The following is a 25,311-nucleotide window of genomic DNA, read 5'->3' on the forward strand; positions in this document are numbered from 1 at the left end:
AAATGGAATGATTTGTATTTACATGGCTTACTAAATAATATTTATTTTTGCATGGATAAAATATAAATTTATAATATTATTTTAACTAACAATTATTAAGTACCTATCTATTATTAAGACAAACAAATATTTTAAAGTAATTATTTACATATATTATATTAGGTTTTATCATAGAATACCAATTTTTCCTTTAGTTATTCCCATTAATTGACGACTGTTAATTCAACGTTCCCAGTATAATACTTTTATTTGAATGCTGAAATAAATGCGCTATTTAATTATTCAATTATTATTACAATATATTATTGTTTTTATACACATTTAAAAATTGCATTAATAATAATCATCAAAAAAAAAAAATGATTTACACTTATTCACTTAGGTCTTGTAACTTATAGTCATAACTCGACATATCAAACCATTGGTTCACCGTTCATATAGTACGCTACTGAATGTGAATTCTTAAGAATTTTCAGACTGATTGAAAGTCTCTGTGTGTATAAAACGTATTATATGAGAAGTATTAGCTACATATTTTTTCATCAAATTAATTAGTTATTTGACGGACGGATAGTGTTTAAACTTTTAAGCTTTATTATATATATGTATTTAGGTACAAATTTATGGACTACAGTGAGCACTGAACTGTAATTTCGACGAGTCGTAGATTTTAGAATTCCACATTAAAAACCGGTGTTTACGAATCAGTTCCTGTACGCCAAAAACGTATTTCCGAACACTAATCCCGGAATTATTTGAACGGCGAATACCGGTATCTGAATTTGTTTCCCTCAGAATTCTTCGTGAATAGTAATACAATACAACGATGAGTCGTTAGTTCAGGCCCCAGAGTTTGGAACTTTATAAGTATACCATTAGGAAAGTCAGTGTCAGTTATCTATTTAAATTATTCCGAAAACTGTTAACGCTTAAATGGGCATAATAATATTATTGTTCGGCAACTTTCAAGCAGCAAATATTTCTCTTTTTTGTTTTTTTTTTTTTTTTTAAGCAACAAACAAAGCACACTATGGAAAAATGAGGAATTAGTTTTACGTTGTCTAACTTGAATGTAAATTTTACATTAAAATAAATACGTAATAAATATTTTCTGAACGAAAAAAAGCTATAATTTTTCTTAACTTGTGCAATATTAAAACACCTCAGCCCGTTATCGTACCAAAATTTAATTATTTTAATTGTTGTAGCATAATTCGTTTGAGTTTTTTAATGTATATTTCACTGTTTTTTAAGCGAGTGCACATAGTTCTGAAACCTGATGATTACTCTTTCACGAGTAGAATTTATAATATTTATCAAGTTTAGCCATTTAACCATATTTTTGAATTACGACTTAAAGTTTTTATTTAGAATATTCACCCCATTAATAGAAAGAAAACCCGTAGTTTAAAAAAAAAAAAAAAAAAACTAAATATAAAATTATAATTAACTTTATGCATACAATGTTGACTATTCTTAAAAAAATTAACAACTTTTCACTTTATTTACGACATTTTTACAATCCAATATTTAAATGTAAAATAAGAATAGTACCTAAATTATTATGTGTATTAAACTATTATATCTAATTAAACTAAAGGGAACCTAATTAAGCTTCACCTACATAGATGCATGATTTATCAAGAGCTCAATATTTCAATTCATAAACAAATATTATACAACCGTAGGATTTTTAACTACTCTAAAATCTCAATATAAAAATTAAAAACATAACATTAGGTACCATTATAACATGACATACATACTTTATTATCATAGTTTAATATACAATATGAAACGTAAAAATGTAATAATATGGTTTAAATTTAAGAATTAATCATTACAGTAATACACACAACATCAAACTAATGAAAATCAGATTTATAATATCATCTCAAAATACCTATATTATACTTTTTTGATTAAGTACAATAAATACGAAAGTTGGCTAAAATAAAATAATATGTAGCATATAGTGGATTTTACTGGGTTTCGGTACATTTTACCATTTTTACAATTTCTTAACGTTTTACTCATAAATACTAAAAACGACCTTGTTTGTCTCTACCATTTTGTTTTCAATTTATATTGTAGAGAGGTCACACACATGAAACTTTCATCCAACTAGCAAAAAAAAAAAAAAAAAACCCCGTTAAAAGTCCTAATAAAAAACAATAGTTTCCTCGGTGCACTTCGAGTATAAAATGAAACTTTATTTTACAAATACGGGATTTGTATTATTACTGAAGCACCGTCTCATCATTTCTGTCGGTCGGGAAATACATATATATATATATATATAGCTATATGAGTATAAATATAAAGTTTTCACAGACATCAGTATACATTTGATTAAGGATATAATATTATGTATATCCTACATGAGATATTATTATATTGTATGCAATTCATAGTATTATGGATCTTTGGATTTTTCGTATACCCCGAACATGGCGGATGAACATCAAAAATAATGTTTATATACGTTATACGTTCTGGGGTTTTCGTCTAGTGTGTACGTCATAGCGTGTAGAATAGAAATCTGAGCATAATATTATACAGCACGCTTGCGCACATATTATTAAAGCCAATTTGTGAATCAAACCTCTATCACTAGTAGTCACTGGTAGACGAACATCATAATATTATTACGTACAACGCCAATAAGTTCACGATTTATGAGTTAAATCTGATAATAAAAAAAAAATAAATAAAAAATCGTAGGTATATCGTACGATGAAGAGTCCTACAGACTACTCAGCGCGACAACGTATCAGCCCGTCTTTGTTTATTACATTGAAATCGATAAATTTGTTTATATTTTCGATAGCACTGAATTTTTTCTAAACTAAAGTTTTTAAAAGAAACCTTGAAACTCGCATCTGTTGTATAATACGTTTCCAATGTATGAAACCATGAATACTTTATCCATAACACATGTGTCAAGTTTGAATTCAATGATAAATATAATGGTTGCTTTAAACATTTAGTTTTCGAATAACACGGTTCATAGTGATGAACCAGCATCGTATATTACTATTGATGGTTTGTATCATAGTATTTAGCCGATTGCAAAGCATCAATAACAAATAAAACCATGGAGTGTATTATACGCCCCAATTGTCCGGCATGTAAAAGTGTAATGTACAGCGATTTCTAGAAAAATGAACTAATATTCTAAAGAAACCAACAAAATAAATTACAGATATTAATGGCTCCGGCGTCCATTGGAAATAGACAAATCTACAATGACACAATGATACGGAAACACCGCTTCTTTAAAATCTAAAATTTAAAATCTAATTCACAAACTTTCATCTGAACATAAAACCATCTGAATAAGCCTGGTAAGTGCAATATGGAGAACAAAACAAAAGAATAAACGCTTACGAGTTAGGATATAACAGCAAGCTGCTATCCTTATAATTTTTGGTAATTTCGACAAAGTTTGTCAAAATTTAATCTTCGGCGTTTAGAAAAATAATACATACGTTTATTGTACGCACATTTTTCAAGAATCTTGTGTACATTATCAAGCTTTTAAACCGAAAAACAAGCATTTTATAAATATCAATTATAAAATAAAAAATCCTTTCAATGTATTTAAAAAATATTATATTTAGGAAATTTTAATATAAACCTTTGATGAAAATATAAATTCGGTTTTTTTTTAATCATAAAAAATACTAGGTACTTAATTAACGTTGTTGAAAACGGGCGTTGCGTAAATATTCCTATTTAATCCTTATGTGTATAATTCATAATTATTGAATAAAGTACTGAGACTATTGTTCTTATTGTTGATTACCTAAATACAAATAGATCATAATATACTTTCTACCTGAAACCACACTCAATCTTGAACAATAATGATTAATGAGTCATGAAGATTTATATAATTTATTAAGACAGAAAAACGCGTATAAAAATAAAAGATAAAAAACATATTACAGTAAAACTTGCTCCACATTGAATCTAAAATTATTCTTACGATAAATTACAAATTAAAGAAGATCTATTCGTACTTTACATAACTTTTATATACTGCATGTTTTTAGATGTATTAACTGGATTATTTTTTGTGTACTCGTTTTATGTTAATTAAAAAAAATATATATAAATTTAAAAGTCCTATACCCTCTTCCATCCTAAAATACTGATGGAGACACTCGGTGACATACTTAAAAATTATTCATAATAACTACTTATTCTGAAAAATATCATTTATTATTTTTATGTTTTAAGATTTTAATATATATAATTTGTTTTTATTTCGGACAAACGTTTTTAAGCTCCAGTACGAATTATAATGGGCCCTTAAATCTCTGAATATTAGTTACGTCGCTGATTACATACCCTCAGCCCCCGTTAAAATTAATGTAAAATATATTTCTGTAAGTATTTATGTATATAAATAGCATAATATTATAATTAAATAATAATATTTTATAATCTACAACATTATATAATATAGTAAGAGAAAGTCGAGAATAATGTTTTCTTTAGGTTTGTTAACTTAATTTTAATTATTACATATCCTACTCGTGAATATGTTCTCATAGCACATCATCTTTATTTATAATCTAGTTAACAACATAGATTTTTCTAATTTTTAATTCCGCAATTTTCACCCTATTTAGTTATATCCTTTAATTAATACTAATTCAAAAGTAATTATGATACTGTCACACGCTCTAGCTGTATTTACCGCCAAATCGAAAGTCAGTTCTTAAGCTCAATAATTTTATTTTTATTACATTATTTTGAAATTAAAATACTCTTGTTAAAAAAAGGGTTATTTTAATTAGGTATCGTAATTTTTGTTGTTTTAATCTAATATAAGCATTTTTGTCCATAATGCTCATCCATATTGAATCATAAATGAATAATATACCATTATGAAATTATAATTACAGTGATTCCGAACATAATATATTTGATACTAAATCACCGATATATATACGTATAATCATGTAAAAGATTGTCCCTTAAAATGTACTTAAGCATCCCAGTCCTCTAGTGAAAAATAAATAAAATCATGCTTTTTTAATTAACCTGTGAGACTTCGGGGACTAACGACTATCAGCCTCTGAAGCTACTAGACTTTTAGAGTACGAGTACCTACATAAAACGGGCTTAAGCGTGGTGGTTGTATCGACCAGGCAGTGGTGAGATAGACGGTTTCTTATTGATGTAGTAATAATATTATAAGTTTAAATAATAATTATAAAAGCGACCAAAGTAAACTTGCCTACGTAAGTACAAATAACACAGCAGCCGACCCATGTTCAGACTTTACAGACCACATATACATAATATATAAACAGGGTTATTCAAAATGATTCATCTCACTTCAAATGGTTATAATATAACATTTTGGATTCTGAGTGAATGATGAATTTATTTACTATATTGATATGTGTTTATATTTGTTATATCTATGTGTGTATATTGCCTTTCGGGGCAGTAAAATTGCTTCTATTTTTAATTTTGGGGGTAGTTTCTGGTTTGGTAATTGAAAAATTGGATCAAGTTGGTACTGTGTAAAGTCAAAGTAGAAGTTTTTCCAGTATATTATATTTTTAAAAGATTGGAAAAGAGAAAAAGTATATTAAACGGGAATTTTCACCTAAAACCAATAGTTTTTAATAAACTTGATTTTTTTATAATGTATTTTAATTCTTTTATAAATCAAAATTTTTGTTTTTTTTTTTTTTACATGTATTTTGAAGTATAACATTTTGGAAAAAAAAATGTCAAAACCCAACAATTTACTAATTACGAGTATAGGTATTTTGTTTTGAAATGTTCAATTTTTAAAGCTAAGGGTTGAAAATTGAAATGTAGGTTTCTCAATACTTCATATTACACCGAAACACGAGAAAAATTCTAAGAAATATACAATTACGATTTTTCTTTTTTTGTATATAATATATATATTATATATACAGACATCTGAAATGTTCAAATTTGAACGTAATTTGAAGTTTAAACGAAGATTAACTACTACTACGGTTATAGTTTATTAGATTTTATTTCTATATGAATGTCAGGGACCACAGCAGTCCGCCGGTTATCACCGCAGATGACGTACATGCGTAGACTTCACACGACACGGTGCGATATCACAGTTTTAGAGACGTACGTCGATCGAACATTCGTCTCGGAATCGTATAAAATACAAACAACCCGTCGCGTGCTATACTGTATTATAGCATAACGTGTACAGACACGACGGTTCAGAATGATAAGACGCTTTATCGCATTGTAATGTAAACAAATAAAATCGCCCGACCGTGTAATAATAGTCTTTGGAATAATGTAACTTAAAGGACAGAGATGACGGTCGACTTCGGGACATATTATTATTATTATAATAATAATAACAATAATAACGGTGACGACGACGACGACGACGACGACGATAATAATAATACGCCACGCGGCCTATGCGTTTCTTTATTATCGCGCCGTGAACTTTTTACCCGTTCCGCGCCGACCTTTACGCGCCCCCCCATCGTCGCGCCGCGCCGCGCTTAATTGTACCGCGACCGTAACGTTATATTATTATTATTATTATTATTATCATCGTCATTATTATTACTATTATTTCGGTCCTCGGGGACACGACACGATTTTCCCGACTCGGGCTCGTGGGGAGGTGCGTACGTAAATATATATATGGCGAGCAGGTAATTCGATCTCGACCTAAGCCCCGTGTAACTCACACTCGGCGGCCCACACGGATTCTCTCGCTATCCGAGTGCGGTGCAATACGATAATATTATAATGTTATTACAATGATTGTAATGCGTCCGTGTAGCCGGTGCGGTTCTCTTATGTAACCGATAAATCATATTATCGTTCGTTTAAAATGATATCTCGCGTGACAAGCGGCGGAGACGTACGGGACACGGCCGGTGCTCGTGGGGGGGGGGGCGGTCGAAAGGCGCGTAGCGTTACGGCAAACTCCTATAATAAATTAAAACAAGTCTAAACTGTTGTCGTGCACACATACGGCCCTACAATATACTGATGATGATAATAATAACTGTAATAATAGCACGTCGATTCGTGCGAAGTATATGTATAAGCGACGGATGCAATAATAATAAATCGTCGTGTCGGTTATTGTAATTATTGCAGTCTACGCACGAGTATTATTATAATATATAATATGTATCGTGCACAATATCGAGAGGACGCGTTTACTACCGATCTGTTTAGTATCCAAACCGTAGGAAATGATTTTACATTTCAAAGTTATAATTTTATGTCTGTTAAAATTTTATTTAAATTTTCCCGTGTAAAAAACCTGCAGTAGATCACCAAAAAAATCAGAATAAGCTGCTATATGTGTAAAATGAGCTGTGTGCGTTTGACCACAGCCTCATACGAAATCGTAATAAATCCTATGACATTATTGCATGGCACAAAGTTTAAATTACAAAACAATAAACTTAAAGAGATCAAACAGGCCATCCTACCGTGGCTCTAACCATATCCATAAAAGACGGTACTATATAATCAAATGCCTTTGAATAGGCCACACTCGCATCACACACGGATACCTCGTGGCTGATGAAGATCCTCCTCCAAACACACTAACCTTACAGCTTGTGGTATATTCATCACGAATATATAATTTTCTTGTGTTTACAATATAGGTATCGAATAATGAAATAAACACAAGTTTCAAGAAATTCTACGAAAAGTCCTCGTGAATTCTAATAAATTCTATTCATGAATAATTTTATTATAAAATGCATGTTCGAAACTAACCTTAAACGATTACTTAAATAAAATCTTGAACGTAGTAGACAAAAATGAAAATAATTTTATCAGTTAATTTCTTCATCGTTAACAAAACATGGCAAAAAAAAATAAATAAATAAAAATATTTAGGTGTATATAAACGATAGACAGATAATTTTGTTTGAAGTTCTTATTTTTTTGTACAGTTATACACTACAAATATTCTTAATATTATTTTTTTTCATGATCAAAATTAATTTTTTATATGTGGAGAATTTTTTGCACAAAACTAATGGTTTAATATTAATTATTGTTATTATGGTTTTAATAATAAATAATAAATTAAAAAAAATTAAACGATATCTCATAAGAAATTTAATATAATACAAAATAGAATGGAAGTTGTATAATTATCAATAAAGTAAAAAAATTCAATAATTAAACATTCTTATATTATGTTATGTACATTACTGTATTATTAAGAATGTCGATCAATTTTAGTTTCTTTTCAGTCTATTTTTAGAATGGAAAAATATTAACCACTACATAATGTTGAGCACACAAATATGACATCTCCAGGCTTGTTATATTTGACAGGAATAAAATGTTTTACGATCTCATAAATAATAATAATACATAATACGTATGTCCAGAAATCAAATCATTACATTATATATATATAACTATGTGGCCGTATTTATATTTTATTATGTACGTCTGTACAATGGTATATTGTTGATATGTTTTGTTTTTTTAAATTATTATTTATTTATTTATTTTTTATATGTAATTAAAATATTACAGCGTTATCCGTATAACTGGATATTGTAATTATGTAACGTGATTTACATAACAAAGAATATATTTACAATCGTCATTAAACGTAACCATACCAGAGATGAGAGAACCGATCACATTGACTATAACAGTTTTGCAGTTTTGGCGTTAGACCGAGATGAAGAGACTGTTTTAATACTCCACCCGAGTAATGTAAAGAAAAAGTTGAAAATTCTAAGTGTACGAGTAATAGGTCCCCAGTGTCGTTTGTCTCCCACGTGTAAGACCATACTACAAAGCGATTTTCCCCGTTGTCAGTTCATTACTAAAGGTTTAATAGTCGTGTAGGTGGCTATAAGTGCCGCCATAAATATATTCTTGTGACAAAGTGTATCGAATCATAGGCGTGGTCATGATGGAGTGCTGAGGGTAGCTTAAGTCTTCCACCGACTCTATTCACGACGTCAAGAGTCGCTTTAAGAACACTCATTTTTTGTACGTAGGCGTAACATGTATATAATTCATCAAACAAAATGTATACAATATTATATCAATTACTTTCATGTTATGTTTATAAGCAGTGACATTTAAAGTATGTCATTTTGTTACTTGTTCATTTATTATATGCAGGTATTGTCACTTTTTGAATGGGAGATGGACTAGGCAGAAAGTTAAAGTAGCCTTAACCAATATACGGTGGACAAATGATTAAAGTTTATGTTCTTGTATAAGTTTCTAACAGTTTTAAACTATAATTCTAGTATAATTGTAGTTTATGATGTTTTTGATGTATGCGATGAATAGTATAAATTAGTTTTGTATTGGTGAAATGTTATATGAGACCTATAAATAGCTTAAAGGGTGAAGGGAGTGATGATCAAACAGGAATACCCACACGATCCTTTGACCTTTTCAAATACGACTGAAATTTCAGCACCCCTTTCTAACATAATAATAAGTTATTTTGACAAAACCTCATTGATTATTGATATTCATACATCATAACTCTAGAGGCTTAAAATCGTCACCCATTATTGTGTATGATATACTCTTGAATTTTTTCTGGTACTTTTGATTTTGTATGACATTTTAAAAACTCTTTATTTTCTATTCACGAGTTAGAACTATATTATATGGAGTAATATATCTGACTTCTTAGCGCAAGACACTCATTATTGCAGTAACATTTTAAGAAAATATTTATATTATACTAATTCATGTTTTTACGTTATGTATAGAAAAATATTATTTAAAAAAAAAAATAATTTTCAAAAAAGGAGCTACTCAATTATTATGATTGCAATAAATTATTGTTCATCACAACACGATTATTTCACTTGTGATAACCTATACGATTCAAATTCGCATGCAGAAATTTACCTGTTCTCACAAGTAAATCCAAATATGTAGGTATAATAGTTGTCAAAGGTAGAACGTTTTAATAGATGAGTTTTAAAAAAATTGCTACTTAACATTTTTTTTCTTCGGAAACAACTGTATAATGGACGCTATATTATTTTTCAAGTCAGCATGGATTACCGTAGGATTTTAGAACAACCAACTGTTGGTTTTATGTGAGTAACACAATAAAGATAGATACTGTTTAAAATCAATCAAACGTTATGTCTACAATAATGAAGAGCCTTAGTGCGATTTGAAACAAAATGAATTCGTTATTGTAAAAGTATAAAACTTTGTGTGTACTATTTTACCAACCTACAATAATTATAGAGCTCGAGTGTGATTCGAATCAAAATTGGTTCGTCAATTAAGTCATTGGTATGAAATTAAGTTAAGCTAAAAGTTGAATTGTTGGAAACTTAGCGCAACTCGCCGCCAAGTGTCTAGTGAACGCTGACTTATAAACTTTATAACAGCTGCGGTATGCGTACTCGCCTAAAGAAATGCCCACGCCTTGTGAGGTTTATTATTGTATTATTTCTGAGGCACGTACCTTCATGTGCGGACTGACAAGGTAGAGCAGTGGGTTGGCTCTGAGCCGTTCGTTTTCTTCTTCTATCCTACGCATCTCTTCCCTCCTGGCTGAACTCAACACGGACACCTCTTCCCGGGTGATGGATGCCGGAGCGTTCAACGGCACTTGGACGTCCGGCAGACTCTTTTTGCGCTGCAGTGCCATTTGGACCGGAATCTCCTGCGCAATAAAAAAACCAAAATATATTATTAGACGTGTGAAATCTAAAACATTAAACAATGAAATATGACCGTTTTTTTTTTTTGAAATTTTAACGATCTGTTTAGGTTATACAATATAATTATCATCAATATGTTGTAATCTCCGAAATAGAATGTATCAAATATAAGTTAATATCTATTCTATCGAACCGATGACTCGACTTTAGTTTATGGTAAATTAAAATACGCTGAACGAACAATGACATATTATGTGTATTTCATATATTACTGTGTGTTAAATCCCTTTTTTGTCTACTAGTTTTCAATTTCAAATTAAATTATAAATAATGACCATATTAATAAAAGTATGTAAGTTGTCTACCATGTTATTTCATTTTTCTATACATAGTACGGGGAAAACAAAAGTGTAGAACTTCATATAATTTACAATTTTAATAGGATATTAATTTATGTAATACATAATTAATTAACATATTAACCAGCTGATTGATAGTAGATAATAGATAATATTGTTCAAAATAATGATAAATACAAATAAATACGTATTATGGAAATATTTTGGTTATCATCTATTATTTTTCTATTCGATTTAGGAATGGTTTACAGTTGTTATGTTAAATTTAAAAATTGTATACTTTTCATTAAGTAATTGATAAACAAATTATTTATAGGACCAAATTAGAAAAAAAATATTTGTTGATGGAAGAAAAATAAAATATTCATTTACACAGAAGTACAGAACCATAGAAGTTATATATTTTAAATTAATTTATTAGTGGTACTTACAAAATTGTACAGCAACCGAACATATTATTAGAATAAAATGTAAATTTCAATGTAAAAAAAAAAAAAAAAAAAAAAACGTTAAAAAGTGTGTGTACCACGTAGACAGAATATGATAATCTTGCAGCTTTGTTCATCTCGTCACAACCCAGTTTTGTGTAATTATTTTAAATCAGAAAGAAATCACGAAAGCGCCTATTTTCTGTGCACACCTCGGTACTTACAAAGTGGGTAGGATTTTGTTAATAACACGTTTACCGCAAATGTCACTGTTTTGAAAAATGATCTTTCTAAAGTAGGTAGGTACTGTTGGCGTTCAGTTTCCTGTGTCTGAGATAGGGTTAGCGATGAAAGTTTTGTAACAATTTTACCGTTTCGCTAAGTGTTTTCCTAAAGAAAACTAAAATAAAATGCGGCATTATAAAAACCACTCGATCAGCACAAAGCTTGAAATCAATCGCTAAATTTAAATGCGTGTACTCAGAATCCTATAAATATAAAACTAAAGTATTGAAATGCTTTTTAACAAATAAATCTCACGGTAAAACTCTGAATAGGGCGGGATGTAATCGCTTCGGTGTACTTTTAATCGCACTGTATAATAAATTGCATATATTTCAACTTTGTCGCCTCGTATGTGCGTCACACCTCACCGTAGAATCTCGATTTGGGGAAAAAAACATAACTATACGTGACTTGATTCGATTTATCCTCATAATTACATTTTGTATTAATTACACGTTATACCGTTTTAATAACTAATCGAATGTTTATAAAACCAAAGCCGATAACGTGTCGTCCCTATGTGGAAAACATAATTTACCATTCATTCATTTCATCACACGTATAAAAATATTTATTATATTAATATTATGTACCGTGCTTCTATTAGAGATCTGCAATAATAATAATAATATGATATCGATGGAGAAAGTAAATAATTCGAGTCCATGAGTCATTAAAAATAAATAACTAATAATTATCATGAGACACACTTTCAGACTCTTCGTGTACAACAACCCTCCTATCAACTGCTGTAATTCGGATACACTATACCTTAGACTTTATTGCCGTAGCAGCTATTATTATTGTTAACGAGCAATATGGCGGGATCAATACACTAACACATACGTATAGAAAAGAGCACACAAATATTGAAGCTCGGCCAGTTGAAATAAATAGTTTCACTGTCGAGTGTTCCTGTATTATATTTATATCATGTACACGTCGAACAGCAGACGAGACGTTCTCGACAATAATAATTGGGAAAGCGTTTAAAATCGATAAATATAAATCGTGCCGGGTCCATCTAAGAACTATACACTAAGCGAGTTTGTTTTTATTTTTCTTGCTCCTTAGAAAATGTTTTATCGTTGCACCGTGCACACATTATTGAAGGCCTCCCCTCGACCGATATTTACTGCGAACGAGCGACTTTGAAAGTTTTCACATTTATAACGGAAACTATTAGTATCGCTGCAAACTCTGACCAACTTATTGTCTATGAATAACTATTTTAAAAATACGTTTACCCGACTAGAGCGACACGCATCTATTTATAACTACGGCCCGGGCCCGTGGAACAGCTCATGATTAATTCATTTCGTCAGGTCCGCGTCTCGAGTTCAATCGTTTTAGACTTTTAAAGTAGTACAGTCGTCAGCGAAACGAACGAGTAAATACATTAAACAATCGTCAATAAGCTAAAACAAACATTAATAATACGAAACAAGACGATTATTATGCGTTATCGCGACGGTCATAATACAGTACATCCCAGAAAATTTAATACATTATAAGGTGCCATGATATAATAGTATTATGATATAAAACGGTACCGCGTCTCTTATTACGGTATAAAACGACATAGATGAGAGTGTCACCAATGAGCGATTATTTCCTCAAGACAGATATGTGTTGATCGATTAGCACAACATCAACTCGCGAGTGCGTCATATTCGTATTATTGTCTAGTAAAAACCGTTTAGATTACTAAGTTCTAAAATTTCCAAGTCAAAATTGGTAAACATTCGTGTGAACGCATCGCGGGTAAAAACATAATTCAACTGTTATCTATAACATATTTACATATCACTAACTGCTCTTACGACCAGTTGTAGGTACCTAATAATTATTATTACTCTCATATTTTACATTTTTGTATATATTATATATATTTACTGAAATTATAATACCTATAAACGGGTAACTGACACTGATCATCGAAGTTTATTGAAAATATTATATTATTTTAATATTATCCGCTTATGCATAAGTAATTCGATAACGTGGGAATAATTATTATAATTCGGAAGCGCGATGAAATATTTTTCTAAATCATATTTCTCCTATCGCCTACCTCCCCCCATACAAAATCAATTTGTTTTATCTTTTCCTGCGATTCGAGTGGTTTATGGCTGGTTTGCCAATGCTTTGAAAAGTTTTTAACTTAATGACAAACTTAAATATTTTTTTTTCGGATTTACTCGTATTTTATTTTAAAACAACTTTTTAAATTATTTTAGGTATTACGTCATAATATGTTTGTTGATTTTTTTTTCAAAACAGACTGAGCAAATATATCTCGTTATAAATCTGTCCATTTGGTTCTGATATAATTATATTTGACAAAATGTATTTATTTTATTTATACGATTATTACGATCATTTCGGGGACAGTAAGTTGAGACGTAGAGATTATTCTACTATTTCACCAAGATGAGAACAAGAATTCTATTTTAGCAGAACACTGTTGTTGTATAATACGAATTTCTTATACAAACATACAATATTGAAACATTATATTATAAATTACAATACATAATGTTTGTTGCTTTTGTGGTTTTATACTAGGGTAATTTATTTAACTAACCAATTTATTGTTATAAATTAAAGATAAGTATTAAAAATATTGAAAGCGTTGTTCTCTCATTGGTTTTTACTAATTATATAAAAATAAAAAATAATTTTTTATTCGTATAACATTTTATATTATATAATATATACCGTCTTAAATATAAAAGTAACTTGATTAGGAACTTAAACACCGTAATAGCCACCGATAGAACATTGCAACAGTGTTATTTGATTTCATAATATTTAAATATCGTAATTTTTGGGCAAGAAACTATATACTTAGTTCGTAAAAATCGCAACATATATGAATGATTTAGAGTGACGAGTTTTAGTAAATAGTCTTAAAATAATATAAGACTTTTGGACAATATTTTCCTACACATCTTAAAAGTGTTAGACTACCTATCAACTCTACGGATTTAATGGTTAGATTGACTATAAATAAAGTTTGAAAACAAAATACACTGTTTATATTATATTGTTGAATACCTAAACGTTATAAATGATTTTCTATCACTTAACGTGTCTAATGGTACAAGGTAACTGATATTTGTTAATTCACTGATACGTGTATTATACTTATAACCGTAATTAATTCATAAATAGTAGCCAATGTTTGCGGTATCTAATTAAAATTGATAAAACAATTTGATCATGCTCGCCCAAACACATTGCTTTTTCATGTGGGTTTTAATAGGGTTTAACGCCCGACTATTCTTTCATCAAAAACCAACATTTCCATTTTCGTTTAATTACATTATTAATTTTTTTTTCTGTTCTCGCGATAATTATTTCTTTTTTTTTCGTTAAAATTTCTTTAATCGACGTTTATTTACACTTCAAAATTAATGTCACATTATAATATGTGGAAAGGGCTTATATAGCATAACGACATCGACGATAATTTATTGTTACGAATAATTAATAATGAATTGTAAATTAACAAATAAATGTTGATTATAAAAAGATTATTTTCTTATCGCAGCAGTACAGCATGGTTACGAGTTTACATCCAAAATACACACATATATGTATGTATACTATATATATTATGTAATACGCACACATTTAAATGGATCTAGTAGTATTAAGAAAGAGAGAAAAGCTATAGAATTGCTCGACACAAAACTTGCATCTACAAGTCATATTCTCGTAAATAAAATACTTTTAGTTTCGAAAAGAACTGATAACATATCATATAAAATATTGTCCCTTAAGTTACCCCCTTGTATTAACCGCTTCACCAACAATATAATTGCTACGAGTTGGGTTTTAAAACTGCGAGTTTATACCAGTTATTGTTTCAATCACGACAATCCTGTTGATTTCATTTAATGAAAATAACAACAATGTATTGTTATATCATAACATACAGTAAATCTTGACTTTTGAGATGCCTCTATTTTATATCTATTTTTAGCATTTAAATACAGTCGATACAATTAGTTTTTATAAATCGAGTAAGAACTTGAGAAACTATTTTATCATCAACGTCAAAACGTACCAATTTTTAATAAAATTTAACTTTCTTTAAAAAGTTTTTAAAAAATGTGCGACTCATATGTATTATATCATCGTGGATTTCGTACATAGAATTGCAAATAAAGCTTAAAATCGTCAAATATTTCGGCATCCGATCGCGACGAAATATCCGTTGCGCAGTTGTTTTTTTACTGTTTACATTACACGATATCTCATATGTATATATTGTATAGGATGCTCGCACGTTGTGCCGGAAAACAGTAGATAACTACACCATATGCGACCCCCCCCCCCCAACGTTCCGGACTGGTGTGTGTGTTCAGAGAGTGGCGTATACTTTTCCAAGACCGATATATATAAGTGTTCGCGTGTGTGTACGCGAGAGTATAAAATTCCGAAAAGTGTAAAGTTTGCACCGCCCCCCCCAACCCGCGCGTACGACGTTTGGGTGTTAAGCTACGACTGCTGCTCGGCGGAACAGTCTTCCGCCAAAGTTTTTGGTCGGACAGATGATAAAGTACTTTGTTGTAATATTTGAGAGCGATCGAACTGCTGCTGCTGCTGCTGCTCCTGTATATATCCTTCCTGCGCTCTGCAACTAAGCGATTTCGAGTGACAGACCTATATGGCACACCACGCCTGCCCGCCCGCGAGAACAAAACGCGGAGTACAAAAAAAAAAAAAAAAAACACGCGCGCGCAAAACCAACACAAAACTTTTATCGAACCCCGTCATTTTCCAAACAATAGACTTTACACTCGTCGCAATAATAGCGGTGGCGGCGGCCATAGACGCGCGTTTTCCCGAGACAAACTTTTCACGTAGGTACACATACACACGCGCTCGCGCTCAGAGCATGTACGCCCACCCGCGTAGTGTTTATATACGTCGTGCTCGAGACGTATATACGACGTGTTCGACGTGACGTGTACGCAATACCTGACCGGAAGCCGATGTCCACCGCTGAATTTGCAGGACCAAATTTTTGTGGGGGAGCGGGAGCGATCGGTTAACGCGCCAAAATCAATCGTTTTTCAGACGAAAATCTACTACCTAAATACTAATACTTATAGGCGATTTTTTGAACACACGATTATCGGTGTACCTACGTGACGTTTAGAAAAATCATTCGACTTGGCTCGGGGCGAAACGTTTGCATACGCGGCGATCGATTTAGCTATGAGCCAACGTATATAATATTATATTTTATTTGCGCATAGCTGAAAAACTATATACGTTTGCGAGATATACCCATTAGTCTATTTGGTCGTGTTACTCGTAAACGTTTAAACACACAAGTTTAGAAATATGGTTTTATTTACTGAGTATATGTTGTGTATATTTTTCTCGTTTTTTACCAATTATTTTTAAAAACGCTGGAAGTTTATTTTTTGTCTATTATATAAACACAAACTAGATTTAATTTGTTATCAGGGACCACCGGACCACCCTTAAAATGTTTCTTATAATCTTAAGCTATTTATTTAATACTCCATTTGTATGTACAAAATATTTTTAGAAGTTTACTTATTCCGTTTTTTGTCGTATAGTAAATAGTGTAAGTTTACATTGAAAAAGTAAAAACCAAGCCGTAAAATGAAAAAAAAACCAGTTTAAACATAGATGTTTTTCTAAAAAATTGAATTTCACAATAGGTAAGTCTAAGAGTGTGGCTCAGTAGCATATATTAAACCCTCTCTACTAAGTTATACTTAACTCCAGATATGTGAAAAAAATTCTGCATATATGGTTATATAATATATTTCATATCGGATATTATTCATATGAAGATTGATGACTATACAGGAGAGCCTGTAACCCCAAACAAGTTAAATTTAAATTTAAAATTAATTCATCCTCTCCAAAATAATCCTGGTTACACGTCTAGTGCAGCACAAAATTGGAACAATCTATAATATGTATCTATGTTATTACCTTATTCATCGGTACCGTGGTAAAGCTTAGATTGTGTTTTATATGATGTATATTATGTACTGTATAGTGTATATACGAAAAAAAATAGACCACGATCGGAGAAGTCTTGTCACGCGTATTTATTGTTATTGTTGTGGTCAATTTTTTTTCCAACAACTTCTGAATTGTCTTACACGTGGACTCACGCACACGTCTCGGATCAAAAACGCAAACGAAACGATAGAAACTCACGGTGTGTAGTGATTATTGTACGTGTACGGTTTATCGAAAGTAAATATTATAAAAAATAAAATAAACCAGAAAACTATAATAAATGGACCCAGATTGTAAAATATAATATATCATATTTTAAATTAGTGTTTGTTTTTAAGCGTACAAATAAAGTTATAGATAAACGTTAAGTAAATGAAAAATAGAAGGAGTAGATGCATGACGTATAGAGTACGTACAAGCGTTAGGTTAGGTTTATGTATCGTTGTATGCATAATACGTATGAAGCAGTTGTTTCGAAGATAATAATATTCTAAGTAATAAGAATAATGTTCGGTATACAGAGCTCAAATATGATTAAGTCATAACTGATTTTGAATTTAATCACACCAGTACTCTACATTATACCAAACTGCTGTATCGTGTTTAATAGTTTACTTTGATCATGGTTTTACTCAAATCCGTTCAGACGATACTTTACCGTTAAAGCCCGATCGCTTGGTAAAGCTAGATTTTGCTAGTTAATGCTAGAATTTACTATTGACAATCGGTTACTGAAAAATCATAAATTTATCCGGTTTTTAACTAAAACCGTTTTGAACATCCCGGTATGTAGGTATGTAGGTATACCTATATATTGTATTATTAAAAGCCGATTAATACGCAACAGAAAACAAATATAAAAATTAAATTATGATCGACAAGCTGTTTTCTCGCTTTATTAGTCATTTCAGTCAGCTTCGATTTTACGTGTAATAAAACGGATTGATTTGTATTACATGTTTATATAATATTTTAATTTCTTGGTTTTTTTTTAAAAAAAAAAAATTCATTTGAATGCACAAATTGAAATGTTTTATGTGATTTTAAATCCAATTATTAAAAATAATAATTTTAGTAATAACTTTTATTTAACAAGAGAAATTTTCACTATGTATTTACGAGAAGTGAAGTAAAGCAAAAAAAGGTGCCATAGTTTTCACAATAGTACATATACGAGCACATACTAACCCCTCGTATTGTGAAAACAAATAATACATTATTTAATTTTTAAAATACTTTTTTTATCTTTTGTATAAATAATTTAACTAACTATCGTTAATTTGTTTTCATAGTATATAATTTTAATTTAAAAAAAAATGTATGTATAACTTAGTTCAATTTTATTATTATTTATTGGTTACCAAATTAATATTTTTTGTATAAATTTGACTTAGAATAACTATTTAACATTTTCATAATATATTACAATATTGGTTTTATTGATCAATTTTAACTAGTAGTTACATTTGTACATCGTAGGATGACGGCAAAATCATAAATGAAATTATAAGACTTTCAGTTTTAACAGAGTACAAATAGTAAATCCTAGCATTAACCAATGCAAACTAGCTTTTATGCAAGGGATAATATTATATACGATAATGTTATTAAAATAATATGCATAGAATTTCGATATCTATCCAAACGTCGGAACATAAAACGTTGCCTATAAGACTCGTTATCCACTTTTGCTACACAATGAGGCTTTGATTCATTCATCCGATACGAAATGACGACTCAAAATTCTATAATGCTAGCGTTGATTCAGGACGCGGTGGCTTTTGAGCGACAGACCGTGCAGCGTGTGTGAAGGGTAAACGAGATTCGAACCCTCTATTGAAATCAAGTGATTTGAGATTTCTATCGGTTTTGTATTCTTTTTAGTTTCTATGAAAATAAAAAAAAACTGATTTGTGACATCAAAATCCTCGACCCAGCACGTAATTATTGATCATATTCGCATCCCTTCATCATCGAAAATATCCCGCGGTCGACATGCATCCCTCGTCGACACGTGTCAACGAAATGTCTCATATAAAATATAATATTATAATATTTTATGTTTATTGAATCGGAATTTAATTTTTGAGTGGAATAACTATGTAGCTAGGGAGATTTTGGCTGTATGATATATTTATTTTTCACCAGAAAACCACCTTTGAGACAGTGTATAATATATATATATAAATGAATACATCAAAAAGATTCTTACAGCATTGCTATGTGAATAGAAAATCGAACATGTGGTTGTGCACATAGATGATTTGAATTTGTGAAATGCCATGCCATATTAATCGAATGTCTACAACATTTTCAAGCGACTTCAAAATGTAGATAAAAAAAGAATTAATATCAATCCTCATCCAAATCTTGACCGGTATTTTTGTTATAAATTCATACGTAAAATTTTGACATTTTTATTAAAATAATATTTAGATTTTATTATTCATGTAGGTACTATCATAAATATAATATTTTTAAAACCTTGTAAAAACATATAAATATCACTGTTTTGATAGCTTTCTAAAATTGAATGGATTTATACTTTGAATGTATACATTTTAGATGTTTATTATGTATAACGAAATATAGTAAATACATAATATTTTATGTTTAAACAAGTATGTAAATAAATACTAAGATATTTTTTTAGGAGTTTTCAATATTTCTGATAGATGCTACAGCTACAGAATACTTAAACAGAATAATTATAGAAAACTTCTAAGAAGTACAAGCGCAAAACTTTTACGGCTATAAATATAACTTACACTGATGGATCTTAAAACGAATATGGAGTAAGGGAGTAAGCTAAACCATTATAGAAGAAACAGAAACCTTACAATTTAAATTGAAAGACAGTGTCAGTATTTTTACAGTAGAAAGTTCTGCAATCAAAGAAAGTACCCTCTATGCCAATACACTCGAAGCCACAGAGAAATAACAAGTGACTTATTAGTGCGTTTATTTTCCTATAAAAACCTTATCCAAATAATCAAAATAACAGTAAATAGCTAACAAATACTTTAAAAATCTGATCGTTTAAATAAATTAGGTAATTAGGTATATTCATTATTCGGATCTCGAGGAAATAAACAAAACCCCCGTCTAAAAACGGTTAAAATCTGTAGCACTCTTAGTAAGTTACAATCAAACCAAAGTGAATAGGAAAATCAGTAATTAAAAAAAATTGTAAATCGTCAAAAATCGTCGAAAATGTAAATAAATAGTTTCAAAAATATTATAATAAGAGCAAAAGCTGCAATTTGATCAGACACACATAATTGCTAACTTAAGTTTTGTATTTTAATAATGACAAATAAAAGGGTAACATTAACAACCTCAGACCACTATTGAAATTCAACTCTTATCAACAATGCAATTATTTAGTAGCCAAATCATTTATTCAAAGAAATATATATTATTGTTATATTATGTAGATTTACATTTTTTTTATACATATTATAATATATTCGAGAATTTAAGTAAAATATATCGACGGAAAGATTATTCTGCCACCGGCTCGAAGCAATACGACGACGCTTAAAAAATATAGTGCAATAATATATTACATAATATTTTGTAGTATAATAATAATAGTGTGTACAGATATCATTAAATATTTTATAGTGCGAGCAATGACACGTTTAGTGCATACGCTGAAGTATATACGGACATGATTCGACTTCCGAACTGCGCGGAGAAATTATTATTATTTTTTTATGTCGCGCCACAAAGCCCAATTTTTATGACCTTTGGATTTCAAATATTATTATATGTACTTGGGCGATCGTATTCTATAATTCATGATATTGTACATATTATACGAGTGTGCAGATAAATACGATAATGCATTTTTATTGGTCACGGGCTACCGACAACGATGAGCCGTGTATTCATGCGATGATGGCTTTTTCGTATGATGCATACGTAGTAATAATAGTTTGAGCATTATCGTGGACGCAAATCGGATATTCATAATAATATTACGATACATAACGACGACGATAGTGATAATAATGTTAAATATCATGATATACTTTATAAAAAAAAATACGGATATTTCGACCTAGTGCGTTTGGTTTATTATTATGATTTCTTACGATTTCTGTTGTTGTTATTAATATAAATATTATTGTTTGCATAAAATATAAAATTTTTATATAAATATAAATATGAAAAAAAAAACGCTCAGTGAGCATTTGAACCCTCGTGACCTTTAGAGATAATCTCGTAAAGGGAAGGGTGACCATATATAATATTGTATAGGAACGTGTACGCCATACATACAAGTCTCCAGGGACTAAATCCGTTTCTGTGATTGGGTTTCATTGTTTGGAGCTTATTATGATTGTCTATTTTGATATTGTCGATTGATTATTTCAACAAAGACCGAAGTGTACTTCAAAAACGGAATTTTTGTTTGAAATCTTTTCAATTATATTGTTAATGTTAAAAGTTAGGAAAAAATATCGAGCTTTGAATAGGATTAAGTGAGACGAACAGAATATTTTTTCTAAATTATTTTATACTTTTGCCAAAAATGTCAATAATTGTTCTATTAATGTTGAACGCATATTTTCTTTAAACAAAATTCCTAAAATCGTTGGAAAAGTCAAAAGAAAAGATCCAACTTTCTATCTGAAATTAACCAGCTAAAACTCAAAGATTACAGTATTTTTAGAGCTCCAAAACGTTATGAAAGACTCAACAATAATATGTGTCATTGGAGAATCAATTTTATTTATGAATCCACTAAACGTTACTAATTTTAATATACCTAATAACGATTAAACTTGTTATTTGAATAATTAAACTATCTTTTCAATTGTTATTATGATACGGTCTAGTGCGATAGCACATGACATTAATAAAACGCCAACGCGACCTTTATAATAATAAAAAATATAAAAAAAACCCCTATGATCGGAGGTAATGGTTAAGACGATTAAAATATTATGACGTTATGTATCGCATACGAAATCAGTACTTTCGGAAAAGCTAGACAATTTAATTGTTACCAGTAACTATGATTATTAATACAGTGATATTTAGGGCTGGGATTTTAATCTACTAAAAAATCCCAAAAAGTGCCCTTAAAATATTCAAAAATGATTTAAAGAACTCAAAAAATGCATTTAAATTATATTTATTATAGTTTAAAAATTGGGAAAAAATGTTGTACCTATTATTACTATAGTATTTGTTATTTATTTAGTTCTGAACGTACTAATTGGTTACTAATTAGGTAATATCATCAAGGCCTAGCTATGATAAAATTGTTATCGACAATAACTTGCCGCGCTATATAATTTATGATTCATACCATCGGCGGTTTGCCGGAAGCCTCTTGTTAATCGCAACAGTTTTCATTCATTTATGAACAAATTTTGAAAAATTCACCAAAATCGTCAAAAAATGCAAAAATAAAATTAATTTAAAATATTCAGTATCGCCCAAAACACATTTTATACTTACGGACCAACGTTTCAAAACACACACACAGGCAAAAAGATGCCGTTGCATAAAAATACCAACCCTAGTGATATCAGACTTATGTCGTCGTTACTTTACTGCGCATAATATTACATCAGAGATGCGTTTTGGGTTTGGTAGAAGGACGTGCGGAGCCGGTCATCTCTCGCGGTAGGCAAAAATTAAGCGAGAATACTGGGAGAAGGGTTGTCGAAAAACGTCGTGATAAAAAAAAACTCTACGCCATCGAATATACGGGATAACGTCGGGTGTGCAATAGGTACGTCTGAGGCCTTGTTCTTGACCCTATATACAACAGTAATATTATAATATGCATATATCATAATATACGCATACATATATTACTATACTCGGGGGTAGTTGTGGTTATAGAAAATCGGACGTGCTGGGACGCCGTGAGCGAGCGGAGGAATAGTATTGATCAGGCACGCACCACTTGACCGGGATCGGCGGGGTCGCGGTGTCGCACGTAGTTAAATCGGTTAGCAATCATTATCGCGGCGATTGTATAGCACAACCATACGGTCCGTGTTATCAATCGCTTAGGAAACGATATTGTGATAAGATGTATACCACACACGGACCGACACGACCGATCCGACGATCCACGAGCGCACAAAATATCGTAATAAAACGATATGGCTCGTCCGACAGGCGTATAACGTTTTAATGTAATGTACGACGACACGATAATAATATGTCGTCCGTCGGTTTACGGCCGTCGCGATCGTTTAGAAGGCAATATACGAAAAACAGTAATAATATTCCCAAACCTGGGGGGGGGGGGCGCCTCGGGAATCGGTTAGATTCGCCGTAGGGCGATGTCGACAATAAGCCGTTGCGACGCGGTCCACGAGTCGAAATCGATTAGTTGATTGGTTTCAAAATACATAATACGTGTGCGTGTGCGTGTAAGCATAGTAATATTAGCGGAAAAATAAAGTTGTGGTAGATTTTACGAGTTGGGTTATTATATACTAGTAATAGTGTCAATCAGCAAATTAATTGTATACGCTCAAATCGGACGGGTTGAAAATTATATTTTGTTTGACTCGATTACATTTTTAACTAGTTCGCCTTTGTCAACAAATATAATATCGTTTGGGTGTATAATTTATTAATATGATAAACGGCGACGAACGGTGAAAATTGAGACGTGTAATAAAAATCGTTTAATATCACGTGTGAGCGAAAAGGTACCCAATTCCTTTTTATGATAGTATATGTACCTAATATAAAGTAAAGGTATAAAACACAAAATAATGCTCACGTCTTGAGCTCTAGTTTCTTGTATATTTTTAATTAAACACATAATTATACTTTAATAAATTATACACGATATAGTCAATAGTCGTATTGTTTTACTCGGCTATCACGTTCGAATTAGTACTATACAAGTGTATATAGTTGTTATTGTTTAACGAGACACGAAAAGAAAAATCCTCTTAAGACGTAATGAGCACACGCAATATAAGATTATACAGCAACATCCGTACACGTTCAATATTCATAGAAAAAATAAACTCAGTACTCATTATAACAATGCGGATTGAATGCAAATCCGACTGAACGGTATAACAATGAATGTAGTGATTATTATTTTATCGGTTCGTATAATGACAGAATTATTTTGATGTAATTATTTTTTGCATTTTTAATTTTCGTCGTTTGTTTGATCGTGTACGAGATGAAACGTAGTAACGGTATAATTCGCGATCGAGACTGTAAAAAATAAATGTCCAAAATAATACTATCGTTCGGCGTATTATACATTGATCGTAATAATTATAAAATATATTATATTATCAAAAGTCTGTCTAAACGTCAATACTTAATTTTTTTTTTAGATCGTTAGACGGATGTCAACAACGTCGCATCCTCTGTTTTCTATTGCGATCGTAATAAGATCACAGTGAGCTCGTCTCCGCCACAAAGCGTACACGATCGGATTTTATATACGTATAATATTTTATTACGATAATCTAGGTAGCCGCACGTCAGCGAACGACGTGTGCTCGTACACAACTGTTGCAGCAGGTG

The 25,311-nt window shown here is 30.6% G+C and overlaps 1 protein-coding gene across 1 annotated transcript in view; it reads right to left on the bottom strand.

The window, feature by feature from the left end:
* LOC114130227 (uncharacterized) overlaps positions 1–25,311 on the bottom strand; it is a 58,627-nt gene that overhangs the window by 14,752 nt on the left and 18,564 nt on the right. Inside the window, exon 2 of the mRNA XM_027995158.2 lies at positions 10,487–10,687. Within this exon, the coding sequence (XP_027850959.1) occupies positions 10,487–10,687 (201 nt within the window). The remainder of the gene's footprint in view (positions 1–10,486; positions 10,688–25,311) is intronic.

The sequence above is a fragment of the Aphis gossypii genome, chromosome X, assembly GCF_020184175.1.
Source record: "Aphis gossypii isolate Hap1 chromosome X, ASM2018417v2, whole genome shotgun sequence".
NCBI lineage: Eukaryota > Metazoa > Arthropoda > Insecta > Hemiptera > Aphididae > Aphis > Aphis gossypii.